Source organism: Eublepharis macularius, chromosome 5 (assembly GCF_028583425.1).
Source record: "Eublepharis macularius isolate TG4126 chromosome 5, MPM_Emac_v1.0, whole genome shotgun sequence".
Classification (NCBI taxonomy): domain Eukaryota; kingdom Metazoa; phylum Chordata; class Lepidosauria; order Squamata; family Eublepharidae; genus Eublepharis; species Eublepharis macularius.
The window spans coordinates 148,288,779-148,306,682 of NC_072794.1; the positions used below are offsets into that span (position 1 = coordinate 148,288,779).

General features: G+C 46.4%; 2 protein-coding genes and 1 long non-coding RNA gene across 3 annotated transcripts; 2 read left to right on the plus strand and 1 right to left on the minus strand.

The window, feature by feature from the left end:
- Window positions 1-6,420: 6,420 nt before the first annotated feature.
- Window positions 6,421-9,677, plus strand: LOC129331448 (uncharacterized). Its single transcript, XM_054982013.1, has 2 exons — window positions 6,421-7,403; window positions 8,639-9,677. Exons 1-2 carry the CDS (start codon window positions 6,768-6,770, stop codon window positions 9,347-9,349), a joined length of 1,347 nt encoding a protein of 448 aa, XP_054837988.1. The 5' UTR covers window positions 6,421-6,767; the 3' UTR covers window positions 9,350-9,677.
- A 428-nt stretch (window positions 9,678-10,105) lies between these two features.
- On the minus strand, window positions 10,106-14,549 carry LOC129330421 (uncharacterized). The gene is made up of 3 exons (XM_054980450.1): window positions 14,490-14,549; window positions 12,043-12,325; window positions 10,106-10,623 (listed from the first exon to the last, which is right to left on the minus strand). Exons 1-3 carry the CDS (start codon window positions 14,547-14,549, stop codon window positions 10,160-10,162), a joined length of 807 nt encoding a protein of 268 aa, XP_054836425.1. The 3' UTR covers window positions 10,106-10,159.
- A 140-nt stretch (window positions 14,550-14,689) lies between these two features.
- On the plus strand, window positions 14,690-15,958 carry LOC129331449 (uncharacterized). The gene is made up of 3 exons (XR_008597131.1): window positions 14,690-15,056; window positions 15,531-15,677; window positions 15,758-15,958. It is a non-coding gene; the product is annotated as an uncharacterized LOC129331449 (long non-coding RNA).
- Window positions 15,959-17,904: the final 1,946 nt, after the last annotated feature.

Consider the following 17,904-nt stretch of genomic DNA (forward strand, 5'->3'; position numbering starts at 1 on the left):
GACTTTATGGTAGGAAAGTGAACATGACAAACAAACGAGCAATTTGCAGATTGTCTAGTAGCATGCTGTAAGCCAGGAGTTTGCGAACGGCTATATTTAGTACCCCCTCCGGTTAGAAATTAAGCACCCTCCTGAAGATGATTCTTGCACCATCCAGTCGACCCTAGTCTAGATGACTGGCACCTTTATCAGGAGATTTGTTGTGCCTGCGGCCCATTCTGAACTCATCAGCCCTCAAGCTAAAGTTTTAGACAGGATGGGGCTTGCGACATAATAGGAATTTTCCAGCTCTCATCTGCTGCTGTGGCTGTTTCTAGTCAAACGTTGTTGCCCAAGAAAATACACAGATGGAAATGAGAAACAAAGGAAAGGATCTGAAGCAACGTAGCCAGGCTAACAGAGAAAAAGAGCAACATGGAGGCAAAGGCAAGTGAAAACAACTTTTCTACCTGATTTCTATTAAGCCTATTATGTCCTTTTAATCAACGGCTATCAACTAAAACAGCTAGGTGTGGAACCTCCATTTTTCAAGGCAGTATATCCCTGATTGGGAGAGAAGGCAGCATAGTAGAGCCCGATCTCATCAGATCTCAGAAATTAACCAAGGTTGATACTTGGATGGGCAACCATCAAGAAAGACTCTGCAGAGGAAGGCACTGGCAAACCACCTCGGCTTCTCATTGCCTTGAAAGCCCCTTGCTGGGGTCACCATAAGTCAATTACAACTTGATGGCACGCTCACACACACACACACACACATCCCTGATTACCTGATGTTAGGAATGAGCAACAGCAAATGGCTGTCACTAATCTTGCCCTAAGTGTGAGCTTCCAAAAGTTAAGCACAATGGGATAGAAAGTAAGTGCAGAGCTAGCTAGACCTTAGTGAATCTCAGGATAAAAGTGCTTAGACCATAAGAACAATCTTCCTGGATCAAACCATCAGTCTAACTAGAAGACCGATATCCTATTCCTCACAGCATATAGCCAAATGCTGCCAAGAAACCTGAAAGCAAGTCTGGGGCTATAGATATCCGCAGCAACAGATATCCAGGGATAGGCTGCCTCTGAGCGTTTAGATATCATGACTAAAAGCTTGGCTGGCAATGAGTGGGAGAGGGAGCGGGCAGAGGCTGGGGGTGAAGTTGCAGCACAAACCCAAAAGTGACATCACTGCATTGATGTGATGCTCTAGGATCCCCCCACCCCATTCGTCCTAGAGTATCATGCCAACAACATTGCTTCTGGGTTTGCTCTAGAAGTGATGTCTCACCATTGGTGTGACAACCTCCCCCCACCGCCCAATCTTTCCTCTGCTATCCTGCCGAGCAGCATTGGGGACATTTGGGTGGTTGCTGAGAAGCCTGGTAAGCCTGCCAATAGCTATTGATATAGACATATCCTCCCTGGATAGTTCTGTTCTTATCAAGCGGTTGCCATCTTTTTTCCTGGCCCTGCTCATGTGCCTTGAACAGCTCATGTGCCTACAGAAATTTAACAGGTGACACTTTTCCTGGGCAGGAGGGAATCAGCTGAAAAAAACAGTTTCACTTGTTACATTTCTGAGGTTCAAACTACCCAGGAGTAGGGCCAGGAAAAATGGTGGTAACTTACTAGATAATTACACACACGCCTATTTCAGTCTGCATGTGTGCTCCAAAGGAAAATCACATAATTTCCTCACACTATCAAGCAATGGATTGAACTAACCCACCAACATCTACTCCAGTGGTCATCAACTTTTTCCTTAATCAGAACTACTTCTGACTAATAAAAAACATCCCAAGTTACTCCCGTCACAGTATGTTACCAAGTTTTGATCTATCCTAGAAACAGAATGTAAGGAAGGAGGAGCACCAGAAATTAAGCTCTCTCCTAAGCACCTACGAAGTGAAAGCCTTTCTAAAAAAGCCTAGAGGGGATCTTTTTGCGGTCTTTTCCTGAGTCTTTTAGGGGATGCACAAGCTACTCTGCAACAGCTGGTAAGCTACTAATAGCTTGCTCTCAAACTACTTGTGGGAGACCCCTGGTCTACTCTGGCAGAGGCTACCCAAGGTCTCAGGCAAGGGCCTTTCCTATCTCACTGCCTGAGATGCTTTTAAACTGCAAATACTAGGGATTAAACCTTGGACTTTCTGTACGCAAAGTATGTACGCTGTCACTGAGCTATGGGTCCCTCCCTCCTAGAGTCATCATGATACCCATCCCAGCCTGTACTCCTGCAGTGAAATAGATACTTATGCATTCTTTCTACGTAGGAAACACAAAGCCTTTGAAGGTGCCCTATGCGTAACACTTTCCTTCTCCCTTTTGAGAAATTAAGGAGAGGAACAAACAGCAACTGTATCAGCAAGAAGAAAAACTGCAAAAATAACCAGTCTGTCAGAAGGCTGAACTAAATGTTACACAGCAGACATGAAAGATACTGTGGTTTTCTTTTTAAGATGAAAAGCTGCTGTGGGAAGCTGTGGATTTGATCAGAGAAATAGCCAGTTTGGTGTAGTGGTTAAGAGCGCAGGACTTGAATTTGGAGAACCTGGTTTGATTCTCCACTGCTCCACTTGAAGCCGGGTGGGTGACCTTGGGTCAGTCACAGCTCTCTCAGAGCTCTCTCAGCCCCACCCACCTCACAGGGTGTTTGTTGTTGTGGGGATAACATACTTTGTAAACCGCTCTGAGTGGGTGTTGTCCTGAAAGGCGGTATATAAATCAAATGATGATGTTGTTGTTATAGTCTGTTTAAAAATCCCCTTTCCTCTCAGGAGTTTCCCACAAGTATAAGTTATAACCCCACCCCCTTCAGATGAAAAAAAAATATCTGGGGGTGGTTTTGAATGGAGAAACAACCGGAAGGGAATGGGATAAGCAGAATCTCCCTGCTACTGGTCCCCAGATGTGTTGGGAGCCATTTGGGCCCGAGGCCTAGCGATCTGCACGCAGCCCTTTTGAGTAACCACCAACTTATTCTGGGGTCGACGGCATTGTTACACTCCATCTGCCAGTGTCTGTTTGGAGGGAGCTGCCCGTATGCATTATGGAAGGACTACAGCGGATCATTGTTCTCAAAAGAGGACTTTGAATCACTCTTGCCTTAAGCAATAGTGAACTTCCCAGCGATAACAGGTTGCTCTGTCACTTGGCAACCCCCATCAGGGTTTACAACAGGTATCATCATCAGCTATCACTCCTAGAACCCTCTTCCAAGAACCCAGAGACGCAACAATACCTGACCTTGCTCCTCCTTGGTTTCTTTGTTGTCTGAAGACTCATTTAAGGCCAATGCAAAGTAATCTGGTAGCTTTATGACTCTTTACCAACATCAGTTCTACTTTTATTTATTAGATAGAGACTATCTCTTATCTCCGCCTGTAAAGATCTGGTGGCAACCTTAAAAACAACTACGTGAAATATCTCTGCTTTGATAAATGTGCTGCCAGGCCTGGTTGATCCACCATCCCTGAGTTGTACAAGAAGGGTTTCCAACTCTAGGTTGGAGATTCCTGGAGGTAGAGCCTGGGGTGGGCAGAGTTTGGGTAAGGGAGGATGCTCAGTAGAGACTGTGATGCCATGCAGTCTACTTATCAAAGTTGCAATTTTCTCCAGGGGAACGTATATCTTTGGTCTGAAGATCAGCTGTAATTCTGGGACAACTCCAGGCTCTATCTGGATGTTGGCAACCTAACGAAGAGTCTCTCTTGAACACCCACACACACAGTCGTGATGAGTTGCTTCACTCTACAATGAAGGTGCCTCTGCTTAGGAAACGTAGGTATCCACTTGTAATATTTGTGCTCACTATGGTTGCCAATCTCCAGGCAAGGTCTGGGAATCTCCCAGAATTACAACTCATCTCCAGACTACAAAGACAGTTTCCCCTGGAGAAAATGGCAGCTTTGGAGGGTAGATTCTGTCACATTGTACCTAGTAGAGGTCCCTCTCCAACTCTGCCCTCCCCAGGTTTCATCCTCGAAATCGCCAGCAATTGCTCAACTCTAGTGCACACAACTGTTATGGCTCAATAGTTTTCATTTTCCTTTGTAGACTATATGTCCTTCTCAGGACTACACTACACATTAACTTACTTCATTTATAGCCCTCCTTTCACATGGAGACTCAAGGTGGATCACAAAAATATTTTGAAAAAGCAATCAGACTGCAGGAGACGGCCAATAGGCCATGCAGTAGGAGTAGAATATGTAGAATATGTGGGAGATATATTTTAAAAATGAATTACAAAGGGATCAGCTTGGATTGGGGCTGCTGAAGGAAGGAAGGTAGATTTAACCCTATGATGTTTTCCCAACAGAAAATCCACCTTGCCCTCCTGCTGCTATTGAGGTAGGCTAGGCTGAGAGTATGTGACTGGCCCAAGGTCACCCAGCGAGCTTCCGTGGCAGAGCGGGGAACTGAACCAGATGTCCCAGATTCTATTCCAACACTCTAGCTTGTCAAAGGGTGTTGCCTGAAGCTACCATGTCTAGCTTATTCCCGCCCCCCCCCCCATGTTGCCATTGCTGCCCACCCCCACTGCCCACCTCTCTTCATCTTTGGATGAAGCAGGGCTTTTTTTCAGGGGAAACGTGGGGGAACGGAGTTCTGGAACCTCTTGAAATTGGTCACATGGCCGGTGGCCCCGCCCTCTGATCTCCAGACAGAGGGGAGTTTAGATTGACCTCCGTGCTGCTCAGCGGTCAATCTCAATTCCCCTCTGTCTGGAGATCAGGGGGCGGGGCCACCAGCCATGTGACCATTTTCGCCGAGGGCAACCCACTGAGTTCCACCACCTCTTTTCCCAGAAAAAAAAGCCTTGGGATGAAGTCAGTCAGGAATCAGTACATTCAATGCTTCTTCCCTCCTTTTCCCCTTTAGTCCAGCACCTTTTATATACCACCCGCTCTACCTACCCAACAGGGCTTCCTGAACTCTTACGAGTTGGTCATACATGTGCGGTTTAAAAGCATTCACAGGACTTACAAATCTTGGTGCCAAGGAGTAAGAAGAGGAAGTGCTTGCAGGCACCAAGCTTCAGTCAGACTGGCTTCTCTCCGAAAGATCTGAATGGAGGCTTGGTGAGTAGACAGAAAGGCTAAAGAAATCTCACAGCCCCTAAACTGATGGAAGGCTGGCAACAAGAGGGGGGATGCTTGGGAGGCCAGTTAAAGTGGTTAAAAGTGAACCTGAAATTGGGCAGTGGATACATGGGGTTGGGATCCTGGCAGCTCTTTTGCTCAATCTTGTCCAATTCTCCTTACATATGAAACTGTCCTCTATTGAATCAGACCACTGGTGGGGTGAGTCAGTACTGTCTACCCCAAATGACAGTGGCTCTACAGGGTTTCCAGTAGAGGTCTTCAGTAGCACCTAATACCTGAGCCATTCAGTTGGAGATACTGGAGACTGAACCTGGGACCTTCTGCATTAAAAGTTCCACTGAGTAATCCACCCCTTTTTACTGTTGTCCCCATCCCACGCGACCTTCGTCCATGCAGGAATAGGTGGGAGGGGGGAAATGGCATTGGGCTGGCAGCACGACACCACTTCCAGTAAAACTATAGAGTTTAGCCCAAATCCTAGAGCATCACATTGACGGTGCCAGCGATGTGATGCCACTTCTCGGAATTCACCAGAAATTATCCTGTGCTGCTGGTGTGGGGCTATTAAATCCCCCCTCCCCATTCTCTTTATCCATGTCCCATGATCCTCCAGCATGACCTTTTGGGTGGCTAAAATGGGATTCACCTCTCTCTCGCAAGTGGAAAATCTGGTTGAATCCAAACTGTGGAGCAGAAAGAAAAGCCAAGGAGAAAGGAGGATTGGACAAATGTAATCATCGGGTGTAACAACTATGGACTGTGGTCAGGAAGGAAGGCAAAAAGCAAGGCATAGCATTGGCATGACCAGAGCCTGAGCACTGACAAGTTCAGGTTTTGACTGTCACCACAGCATTAAGGAACAAGGAAGACTGAGGGCCAGACTACAAGTGACGAATGACGCTTGAACGGCACGTGTATTCCTCCCTGTTCACTTGCCCTCCACTTGCTCTCCACTCGATCCACTTGCTATTCAAGTGTCATTCGTCACTTGTAGCTTGGCCCTGAGGCCCTTTAGGGAGAGTCTGAATTCCACATCTTGATTTGAAGGGCCCAGTCAATACTTTGGTTTAGAGAGCAATCCTAAATGGCTCTCCTTGGAAGTAATTTCTATATTATTCAAAGGAGCTTATTCCCGGGATTTCAGTTCTCTTCTAAAGCTACTTGTGTACACATGTTGCTGTTCAGCCCAGAGGGGAACTTACTGGTGTGTTGACCCTGGAGAGTGACCCCCCCTCCCCGAGATAATAGAAACAATCCTTTTATTGGGCCAACAGAACTGAAATCACTTGATCCACATAATCTCTAACAAAGGCTGAATCCACATTCACCCATTACCCGCTTATAAATCGCTTTTCTTTCGGTTTCCTCCAACCCGCAACTTTTCCTTCTCCGTTCACATTCAGGCTCCCCATCCGGCTTTCTCGCGCGAGCCTCCGGTCACACGTCCGCTCGCCAACCGCTTTTGTGGGCGGTACCTTTTTTTCCCTCCCTTTTTTTTTATTTTTTTTGAAAACACTTTTCCGTTATTTCGTTTTATCGATATGAGGAAACATCAACAAAGCGACAAATCACGTGAACATCTCGATAGCCACTGGTTAACTTTTTTGGGCGGGCGATTCGAATGGTCTATAAAAGGGAAGGTTCTCGGCAAAATCTATTTGTGGGTGTGAGCGGATGGTTGGTGTGCTTGGTGTCGTTGTGGTTACTGTTGCCGATTCGGTTGTGGGTATGGATCCTATAGTCGCCCTCATCGGACAGCTGATGTTTACGTTGCTGGCTTGCCAGACGCAGCTGCTTCTTGCTTACCGGCGCTATTCAGCCCAACGCCGCAGAGCTGCAGCCAGGATTCTGTTCCAGGATTCAGTCTCCACCGTCGCCTGGACGCGCTCCAGAATACGGCGCCGGCAGCGCTTCCAACATTGGTTCCTGCTTGCGCAGATGGAGGAGCCACGGCAGCACTGGGTATACCCGAGAAGCACCGACTGGTGGGAGAATATCGTGTTGGTGCACTGGGATGACCGTCGGTGGATGCGCCGCTTCCGGATGTCCAAGAGGACCTTCATCGACTTGGTGGAAGCCCTGCGTCCAAGGCTGCAGCGTCAAAACACCTCCCTTCGCTCTGCAATATCGGTGGAGAGACGAGTCGCGGTTGCAATTTGGTGGCTGGCCAGCGGAACAAGCTACCAGGTGGCGAGCGATCTGTTCGGGATTGGGAAGTCAACGGTAGCCTCCGCGGTGGTCGAGTTCTGCCTCGCGGTCGAGGTGGAACTTCTATCGAAGACTGTCTCCTTCGGAAGAGCGATTGGACAGGTAATTTTTATTTTGAAATATCAAAATTTCGCTATTACAATTTATCGTTTAAAAAAAAATTGTGACATTAACGGAACGACCAGTACACAACACTCTGGTGTGTACATCATCCCCCTCTCCCAGTCATTTTAAAGGTAATTTTGAAACCCTCTCAAAATCTACAACCCTATGTGTTTGTTTGAGTGTGAGTGAACATTGCCCACAGACACCTTAAGCATGCAATGGCATTCAACCCTCATAGTGTGTTCTTCCACCATACAAATCCCTTTTTTTTTAAGAAAAAGAGGGGCAACAACTGACACACACACACACCCCTCGCCGTGTGATCTGAAGCAGTTAACAAAATGAATTGTCGTGGAGAGGGATTGCCTTTTTTGCCTCTGTGATATAAACATTTGGTTTACATAGGTGGGGTGGTGTGCAGGAATGCAGTTTGGTCTTTCCCCCTACTGTGTGACCCAAATCGTTACACAGTTGTCGAACACCTTCTCCTAACCCTCCTTTGTCAAACCTCCAAATTTAGGAATACTTTGAAATATGGGGATACAAGTTTACCCCCCCTCCCATCCAATTCTCCACGAATCCTCCTAAAATCTCCATGGTTTTCTATGGGGAGAAACGTCTCCCTTCATGGTGGCTCTGGGTGGCATTGTGAAAGCAAAGTAAACACAACGTGCCAGGCACCTTATCCGACCTGTTATCCCACTCTCCAACAATTTCTAGTTAATTTGTTACCTGGGGGGATGTTTTGGTTTACCCCGAAAAACAGTGCCTCATACACCGCCAAACACCTGTCTCCAGGGTTAGAAAAAATAGAGGCCTCTGTGGCCCGGGGTGGAATTTTGAGTCCAGAATGGACCCAATTGTCATGGGCCCGTCTCACACCCGTTCTCGTTCCCTCTAGCAAGGCACAAGACGATCCCAATTTGGTGGGCCAGTTAGTGGCCTCAAAAAGATGCTGATTTTTAAACCACCAACGGTCACCTTTATTGCCAAAGGGTGAGAAGAGAGAGACTTGTGTGGATATGTGGATCATTCAATTTAAATTACACCAAACATAAGAGAACCTCCACCCAACATTTCAGAATGCAAAAAAATCCTAAATTCAATTTACAAAAATAACCCTTTCAGGGTGTTTAAGAACTAGACATCGCTGAGTGATGATGATTCTTTAAAGCACAGTTTGCCTGATAGCACTATGACTTTTTTTTTCCTTTCTTTTTTCTTTCTCCCAGATAATGGACGGTTTCCGTAGAATGGGTTTCCCGCACTGTGTGGGAGCTATTGATGGAACGCATATCCCAATCTGCGCTCCTGGAGGCCGCCCAGATCAGTACGGCAACCGCAAGAACTATTCCTCGATTCTGCTCCAAGGCACAGTTGATCACCGGGGAAGATTTGTGGACGCCGAGGTGGGGTGGAGTGGGAAGAACCACGATGCCTTCGTGTTCGCCCACTCCGCCTTCTGTGTTGCCATGGATAGTGGCTCACTAATTCCGGGAAACCCTTTCATGGTGGTGGACGGTGTAAGAATACCCCCGGTGGTCATTGCCGATGGAGCCTACCCCATGCGTAGGTGGCTTATGAAGCCCTACGGGAGAACGGCAACCACACAAGCTCAGAAAATGTTTGACACCCGCCTATCGCGAGCCAGGAACGTGGTGGAATGTTGTTTCGGAAGACTGAAGGCCAGGTGGAGGTGTCTGTCACACCGCCTCCAAGTTAGGGAGCACAACGTCATCGCTGTGGTGACAGCATGTGTTGTTTTGCACAACCTCTGTGAAAGCCGGGGACATCCCATCACTGGCCGCGGAGCAGCCCCAGAGACAATACTTGTTTCTCATGGAGAGGGACAAGAGTTGACCACCCATCACAGGCATCTTGCCGAAGGAAAGGTGGTTAGGGATGCCCTGGCCAAGTATATGGGCCTAGATTCGACAAGTTGATGTTGCCTCCCTCAGTGCGGCAAGTGATGGACATCGGCTAACCTGCTTCAAAAAGCTGCTAAACCAAGGGGAACATAAATGGTCTCAACCAGCAACTCTAATCTGTGTAAATAAAAAAAAAATTTGGTTAACTGAACTCAAAAGACTATTGATTATTGGGGTGCTGTCAGACAAGCGGTGGATGTGAATTCAAGTCCTGGCACATGCAGACAATACATTCCCACACAGCTGAGTGGTCCCCCGCATACATCGTTCACAGTTGGTCATGGTATTTTTGGCCAAGTCTGGAATAGGGCCCCCCCCCCCCAAATTTCCAATTTGGACTGCAAGTGCTCCTCCCAAAAATATAACTTAGCCGCATGTTGCAATCAAGGGGGGGGGGAAGCGCCACTCAATTGGTGACTGCTGTGTTTCACTTTTTGCAGGAAGGCTGTTTAGAATGGTCACTACATGAGTGATGCCACTTACACAAAGAAACACAAATGTGATTCTTACTGTAATTTCATTGTATTGTCTGATGTTAAATATTCCTAAACTTTGGGGATTGCGTTGAAAAAAAAAAGGGAGTCAACATTGGAAACGATTGGCCATCATCTTATACCTTGATGATTCCATTTGATCCCAGAAAGTTAAGAATTTTAAAACAGACATACATGACTGGGGCGACAACTCCTTAACACACATTTATTTCAAATACAATAGATAAAGACCATTAAGGGGTCACCAGTGCAATGGAATATGTCAAATGAACTTTGCTGCCAAAAACCATGATATGTGGCAAATAAGGAGGGCAACGCAGAACATAGCTCCTCAAAGCGTCAGCCTCTCCCTGGCTTTGCCAACACAGGAACGCCTCGCTGCTGCCTTCTTCGGGGTGGCCTGTGAGGCAGGTAGGGCGGTTTGCCCATAATCGTGTGTTGGGGGGATGATTTGACGCTGTTGGGCGAGCATCTGTCCCAATGACTTCAAAGTGTTCACAGCATCAGACATCACCGAAATGTTCTGTTTCCAGGCCTCGGCAAACTTCTCACTCTCCATTTTAGTGTGATCCAAGAATTCCCTCTGAATCTTGTTCTCATCAGCCTTCCAACTGCACAGCATCTCTCTGTCCGTTCGCCATTGGGAAACCTGGACATTGTGCTCCTCTCGAGAACGGCGCATCATATCATCGGCTACTCCATAGAGTGCTGCGTTTCTGCGTCTCCTGTTTCTTAGTTGGAATAGTCTTGTTCCCGGTGAAACTTCTGCTAGGCATCTGTTATCTGCCCCGTCTGCTGTGGATGTAAGTAAGAGCAACAGATCAATAAATTGTTAACATCTCAGACATTATTCAGAAATCTAAGCCTGCAGAAAAGGATGCAACATGTTTTTTGGTTGGCCAGCAGCAGGCTTCATAGTTTGGGCACTTCCCCATGACTTCCAAAACCCACATAACAGATTTCGGCCTAGTTCATCCCGTTGCCCCCGCCGAGGCCAATGTGTTCCACATCTTTTGATAACCATGCATGCACAAGCATCAAGGTTTTTCCATAACTGGAAGGCTTTTACAATGCCACTTGCCATATGGGTTGTACAGAAATAACATGGAGGACATACTGGCAGCAGTCAAAGCTATTATGTTTAAAACTGCGTTAGTGAGAGAGACCAATTTATCTGCTTTAGATAGCGAGGAGACGTGCTGTGTCCTGATCTGCCTTTTACACCAATGCTGACCAACGTTGCTCTTGCAATGTGCCACAGTGAGCACATTCTGACCATTTTCAATGTTATGCCAAATCAAGAATTTCCTTGAAATCCTGACAACATCAGAACATATATGGTGGGAGCAACCATTAAAGAGGATAGGTGATCCAAGACGGTGTCTGGGTGTCCCTCAGAATTAATTTTTGGAACTGTGATTCATGTCAGTGCAGATCACATCAACAGTGTTGGCATTATCAATTGAGGGGTGCAAGGTGCAGTTCAATGCGCGCTGCAGATCTGAGAAACCAGCCAACAAATGCGAGAAAAAATACATTGACAAAAATCTTACATGATAAATGGGAAATTTCAGCTACCAGTGGGAGAACACTACACTCTTCTGGGAAAATCCAATGCAGACTGTAAGGTAGCCGTGGTTTGTCCCAATTTTTTTTTTTTCTAACCTATGCACCCTGCGTGGCCGATGAATTACAACACACATGAAAATTTCATCCGTTCCATTTGGTTCAGAATGGGGACTATGCATGCTGTTCACAGTGAAACAGGTGACAGATTTTATTGCACCAGGTGGGGTCTGGGTGAGCTCGGTGACACCTGGCGTGGGCTTCTGGGAACAAAATTTTTTTTTTTTAATTCATCTTGCGGGTAGGTCTGTGTCTATAGGAGGGTCACACGCCAAGGGGATATTATGGTCTTGCTGTTGGGCTTACAGAAACTAACAGGGCAACTGCCTTGGAGGCCAACAGTCGCACACAAAGAATGGAGATTTTGGACATGTGACATAAAAGGAACGATTGTGAGGCACCCTCCGGCCTCCCAAGATGACTCAGCTCTCTCCTCCACTTCTCTCCCCCCCTCTATATTTGACCATGCTCTGTTTCATATGTCAGACAAAGATAACGTGATTCAGGAGAGCTTATGCCACTCTGCAATTGTCTCTTCTCAAAGGTGCAACTGGACTCTTTTAGATTCTGCAGATCAACTAAGCTTACCCGTGTTATAGCGTGAACGATGCCCCAGGGGAAGGTCTGAATCACTGTCGTCGTCCTCTACTGCGTTTGCACCTGTAGTGTCGTTTTCTGAAAATTGATAGGTTTTAAATGTGATTTGTTTGAAAAACACGGGGATTTGATATAGATAAATACAATTCAAACATTCACTTCGCAGGCACTGTCTTCTGCGTTGTCCTCTTTTCTTATTTGTATCTGTGCCACTAGCAATATATAAGAGATGATAGGAGCTGTAATGGGACGTCTGACCTTTTTTTTTGCACCACTATAACGACAAAGAGGTGGCCCTGAAAACCTGAAACAGATTTTGAATGTGCCCTCTGTCATCTACCCCTTATTCAGCCTTTTAGTGGACCGGAATGTCTCACACAGAAAATTGCACCAGTCCGTGCACCCGTCCACGGTCTCATATTCCTGTGTTCATCTGTCCCTGAAGCTGGGCACTGGGTTTATATGCTTCGAGTGTAGAGATTGGAGTTCAAGTCAGGCATCCATTAATGAAAAGGAGACTGATCAAAAATATATTTGAATCCAAAGCCAACTCCATCCATGCATTTTGGTAAATATAGAACGGATAAACCGTGGTGTTGCTTGCATGGATGGCCTGGGCAGGAGTGGACAGTTGACGATTGGAAACCATAAGTCTAAGACAACCTCCACGGTGTGGCCAATGATGTCACATCATCCCCATAAATGAAAGACCTCCAAACCATCCCATCACTGACAGACTTTCCCATATCTTGCAAACCTGAGGTCGTGCCCTTTTTTTCCCCTAAAACAAGCACTCTCATCTTGGCGTTCCCACTTTCGAGATGTCTTCAGCCTTTCCAGGGACTGTTTTTGGGTGGGCCACCATTGGAGCAACCTGTCAAAACAATGCTCACCCTTGTCAGCAAGTCCATCTATGGTGCGGTCAAGATCCTCTTCACTGGCATCGGTGGATGATGACGTGTTCTGCGCTATAAACGTGAAATCAATATAGGTGTTACGATTTCATAGACAGGGAAATGTGAAAAGGAAGAAAAATCATAGCTCTGAACTAGAATAATCAACGCTCCATCACTCACGTGCTGCCATGGGATTTGGAGAAGAGCACCACAGCGGTGCAGCATCTATCGTCTGCATGTCGTGCGAGAAGAGTTCCTCCGATCCCTCCATCACTTCCCTGGGGGCGCTTATCTGCGGGGGTCCTTGGGCAAAAGAAATGCTTCGCGCTATCCGTTTAGGTTTTACACTTGCGTCCCCTCTTAGAATACTGTCCAGCTCACGAAAAAAAGGACATGTAATGGGGCCGTTTCCAGAGGTGGAATTGTGTGCTATGACGCGCTTGTACTCCAACCGCATACTTTTTGTTTTGTTCCTGCATTCCAATGCAGTGCGCCGATGACCACGTGAGGACATCATTTTGGAAATTTTTTCAAAGTTGTCTAAGTTCCTGTGGGAGCTTCTAAGGGCGTCCTGTATCTTGTCCTCCCCCCAGAAAGAAAGGAGGTCCAATACCTCTTTTTCCCTCCATGTCGCTGATCGTGGAGCCGCAGGAGCAGTGGCCGACATTTTCAAAAAACAATTGTTTATGATGGTGTCCGCAGATCAGAGTGTCGGTTGCTCTTCTCTCCCCACGTCTGCAAGAAAGCAAATGGAGGGCAGTCCACTGCACTGTGATCCGTCGACCAAGCACTGTTCTCCCGCCGGAAATCCAAGCCGTTAATTGCGCATGCGCTGCAGCCACCACCCGTTCCTTTGCCTAATTAATTTTAATGTGACAAAATAACGCTATGACGAATTTTCGATGAAGCATTGGCGCGCCAGGAAAATGTATCGTGAAAAGAACTGTAATGCGATGTGAAAATTGAACCAATTTGTTGATAAGAAATCAACCCCTGTTCTTGTTAAAAATGCTTTCTCGTGCTTCACTGGACCTCAAGTAGCAGAAATAAAAATTATTGGCCTGAAAGGGCCTTCCCATGAGTGTGGGAGAACATAGTGTTCATTCAACAGCATTTGGCGCCGAAATCAAATCCTTAACACCGATTGGTCATCCTGTTTAAGCGCGTCCAATCAGCAGCCTTTTTTTCCGCGCCTTTATGGAGCCGTTATGAAGGCATGCTTATTTATGCAACAGCACATTTTCGGTATTTCGTTTAGGAACAAGTATGGCAGCAGCGGCAAAAGGAGTCTTCTGGCGGGATGAAGAGGTGGAGACCCTGCTGGACCTCGTTGCACGCTCCGGAAAAGCGGCGCGTGTAATGAGGAGCACACATCTGCCCACGAAGCTTATATTTCACAAGCTGTCGAGGCAGATGTGTGCCCGTGGTCACAGCAGGACCCCCGAACAGTGCAGATCGAAGTTCAAGAGGGTGAAGGGGGACTTCTACGGGGCGCTGGAAGCCTGGCAGGGGATCCCTCGCCAGAGTGGAAAGCCCCCGTACTTTGCGTCCATGATGAACCTCTGGGATCTCGCCGGAAGGCCAAGCTGGCAATCCCGTCATCATGCTGGTAAGAACCTCTTAAAAGCATTTAATTTTAAATTAACAACGCAGTTAAGTGCACGTCAATGTGGAGAAACCAGGCAAAAAGTTAGATGGTGGGGGGAGAGCTGAGATTCCATTCCCCCCCCCCCCCGTAATCGTCGCACAACGCCGTTTTATTGCAATAGCGGATTTTTTTTCTCCTACAAAGAAACCTTTTTTTTTTATGCTCGGCGTGAGGGACCCCAAGTTTGGGAATGTGGCATGTGTCGAGCCGCTGTGTTCATCACGGTGCACAGTTGCTGGTGTTATCTTTGTTGCACCTTTTTGTCATGAATGTTCCGATTGCAATGGTTTGATGGAGTGTGCCAACATTTCTTCTTCACTTTGCAGCCCTTCTCCGTGGTAGAGCTCCCACCGCTGCCGTGGGGGAGGCAAGAGCAGACGAGGAGCAGGAGGCGCTTGAGGTGGCTGGGGAGCAAGCTTCCTCTGAGGACCCTGCACAGGGATCAGAACAGGCACCCCCTGGTAAGCATGTATTTGCCTAATATATTCTTCCCCACCTAAAATCAGGCAGACCAGCAACTGATGCTTTCCCACACCGTGCACTTGACCATCAACCTTCATAGAATGTGTCCATGGATGAGTGGGACCACATTCGCTTCCACACTTCCATGGATGGAGGGGAAGTTGTATATGACAGCGGTGCCCCAAGCACGGAGCATCACCACCCACCGGCCTTTTCCACGATTTCAAAAGTGTGCTGTGAAAAAAAATAATTGTCAGCCTTTTTTTATCTCCTTTGTAACAGCAAGAAAAAAAAATTAATGCTTTCCGATGTTTTATTTGCTGGTGCTATAACAGAGTTCCCATTTTTCTGTAATCATTGAAATGAAATCAGAGAATCTGGAGGTTGATGCCACAGTGGATCAGCCATGATGTTATAACTGCTGTGGCCAAACCGTTTTACAAGACTTTGATTTCTTCCTTTCATTTCTGAAGCTAGTGCACAGGAAAGCCAACTGGAACGGTCGGAGGAGGGTCCCTCAACCAGCAGAAGGTCTGCTCCCCCTGGAAGAGCCCAACGCAGAGGGATAGGAGATCTGTTCACGGCCATGGAGAGGATGGAGGAGAGGCTAGGATCATCCAGTAAGTTTTTGCTCTGAATGGTGCTGTCACCCTTTTTTTGGGTGCCGTCTCTCAAAAACACTTTTCTTTCCCAAATTCAGTCTCAAATGTGCAAGAGAGGTTGAGCAGCGTGGAGGACCGACTAGCACGCCTAGGGCGGCGAGTAAATGTGATGGAGCGCCGTGAGAGAAGGAGACATCGTCCCTCTGCCTCTGGGGATGCACCCTGATTGTTCTCACCACTGTATATAGTTACCCAAGTTTTCTTCCCCTTCCCCCACAGTTTATTGTTGAGCTGTTCATTTAAAAAAAAAATTTTTTTTGTGGTTCTCTTTTGCTGAATTTTTTCCTTAAATTAAAAAAATATTTTCCATGATGTCACAGTGATATTTTCTCTGTACGTGGTCCATGTCTATGCATCCATAAGATAGGTGTAATGGCTGTCTGGACTGTCCACTAGATTTCCCAAATTACAATCAATGCCCACCCCTTGTTGGTACAATGTCCCACATCATCATAGGTTTTCTCTGCACCCCCTTTTTTCTAATTTCCCGCATCCCCGGCAAACACGTGAAGTGTTTGTATTTATCGTGACCTCGAACTTCATTAGCCTTACCTGCCAAAGTTTAGTCTCATGTGTCAAATTCTGATTGCCACAGTTGACTTGACACAATTGTAGGTTTTTTGGGACATGTTATATAAGTGGCAAATGGTGGATTACACTGTTCCACAAGCACCTCACAAGCATCCCCCCTGTCATCATGTCACCAGACTCAGTTTTCCAGACGAGGGAAGCACTGACAATTTAAGGATCATCACCCCAATGGCATCATTGGGCTCTAAATTGCTGATGTTGAGAAATAATGTGATATGACCTGTAGTTTAAATGGCCCAAGAAACTGGTTGTTCCGCCACAGCACATGGAGACATCAAGCTGAAATTTGTTGGCACAGCGTAATACAAAAACACCAATTCTGATTCGTCTGGAATGTGCCGCTCCTGGTGTTACCCGTTCTTCCCTCTCAAAAGCACAGTCCATTAATGTGGGAGATGAAATCAATGGGTGAAACTGGCATTGAATGCATGATTTTCTGAATGGAGTGCTGAATCAATCAGTCCCCAGTGTCTTAGATTGGGTGTGATGGAAATGAACTACACGTGACGCCAATTAACAGAATTTACAGGCGGGCCCCTATCTGTGCTGGATATCCAGATGTGTTTTTTCTTCTACTGGCGTGGAACAAAAGGAGCTGTTTAAAAGTGGAGGATGCCGAAGGACACTTTGAATATGATGTCCAGAATGATTCTGCTGATATCCTAGGTTTCCCATTCATCACTCCAATCGGGGGGCCAAACGTCGTAGTCTCCAGCCTGGTTGGCACACAGGTTTGAGACAGGTGCCAAACACGAAGAACCACAAAGAACCCACAGAACGCCACATCACAACTTTAAATTTAGCATTCTGTCTGTATTCACTGTATCTTCAGAATGCTTTCTCCATTGTGTCCCCAGGCATAACACCAAATTTTACAGCAAAACAGGAATGGAAATACAGATAAGATTTCAAGGGAATCTATTTTAAGTTCATGGATGTCAATGTGGAACTAAAAAATTGGGTCACCAGAAATAAGAAGCGTTTCTTTAAGAGCAACAGAAAGGTGTTCGATGTTCAAAATGTTTTCTGCATGTTTTTGGACAGCATTTCCCCTGTTAATCCAAGATTGACAAACTTTCTTTATCTACTAATATTTTTGCAAGGAACACAATTGATTCCTATTCTGTCTGTGCGGCACGTAAATCTTCCCTCGATTCTCTGATCCTTTTTTTTCTAATTTTTTTTTTAATGAATCTTTGGAATAGCGATATTTTGTTATGTGGGAATAAAAAAAGTATTGCGCCCAGAAAAGGCACCCTAGCCAAGTGTCCCCGTGGTGCTCAACCTTCGGTCGTGACAAGCGCCAGCCACGAGACACACCCTGACCAAACGATTTAATAACATTCCAACAAAATAATTCCGGGTTGGACATTCAAAGCTTTTTATTTTGATCTATCGTCACTGCGTCACGATGTCTTAAGTTTTAAAAAAGCCAAAAAAATTAAAAGAGACATTTCTCAAGGAACAAGAAACACAACAGATTTTAAAAACTTGTTTGTGGTATCATTCAAGAGCACTGTATACATGGGCCGAGGCAGGAGGCGTTAGGACGGCGGTTAAATGTGATCTTTGTTGCGCTGGAACACACTACGAA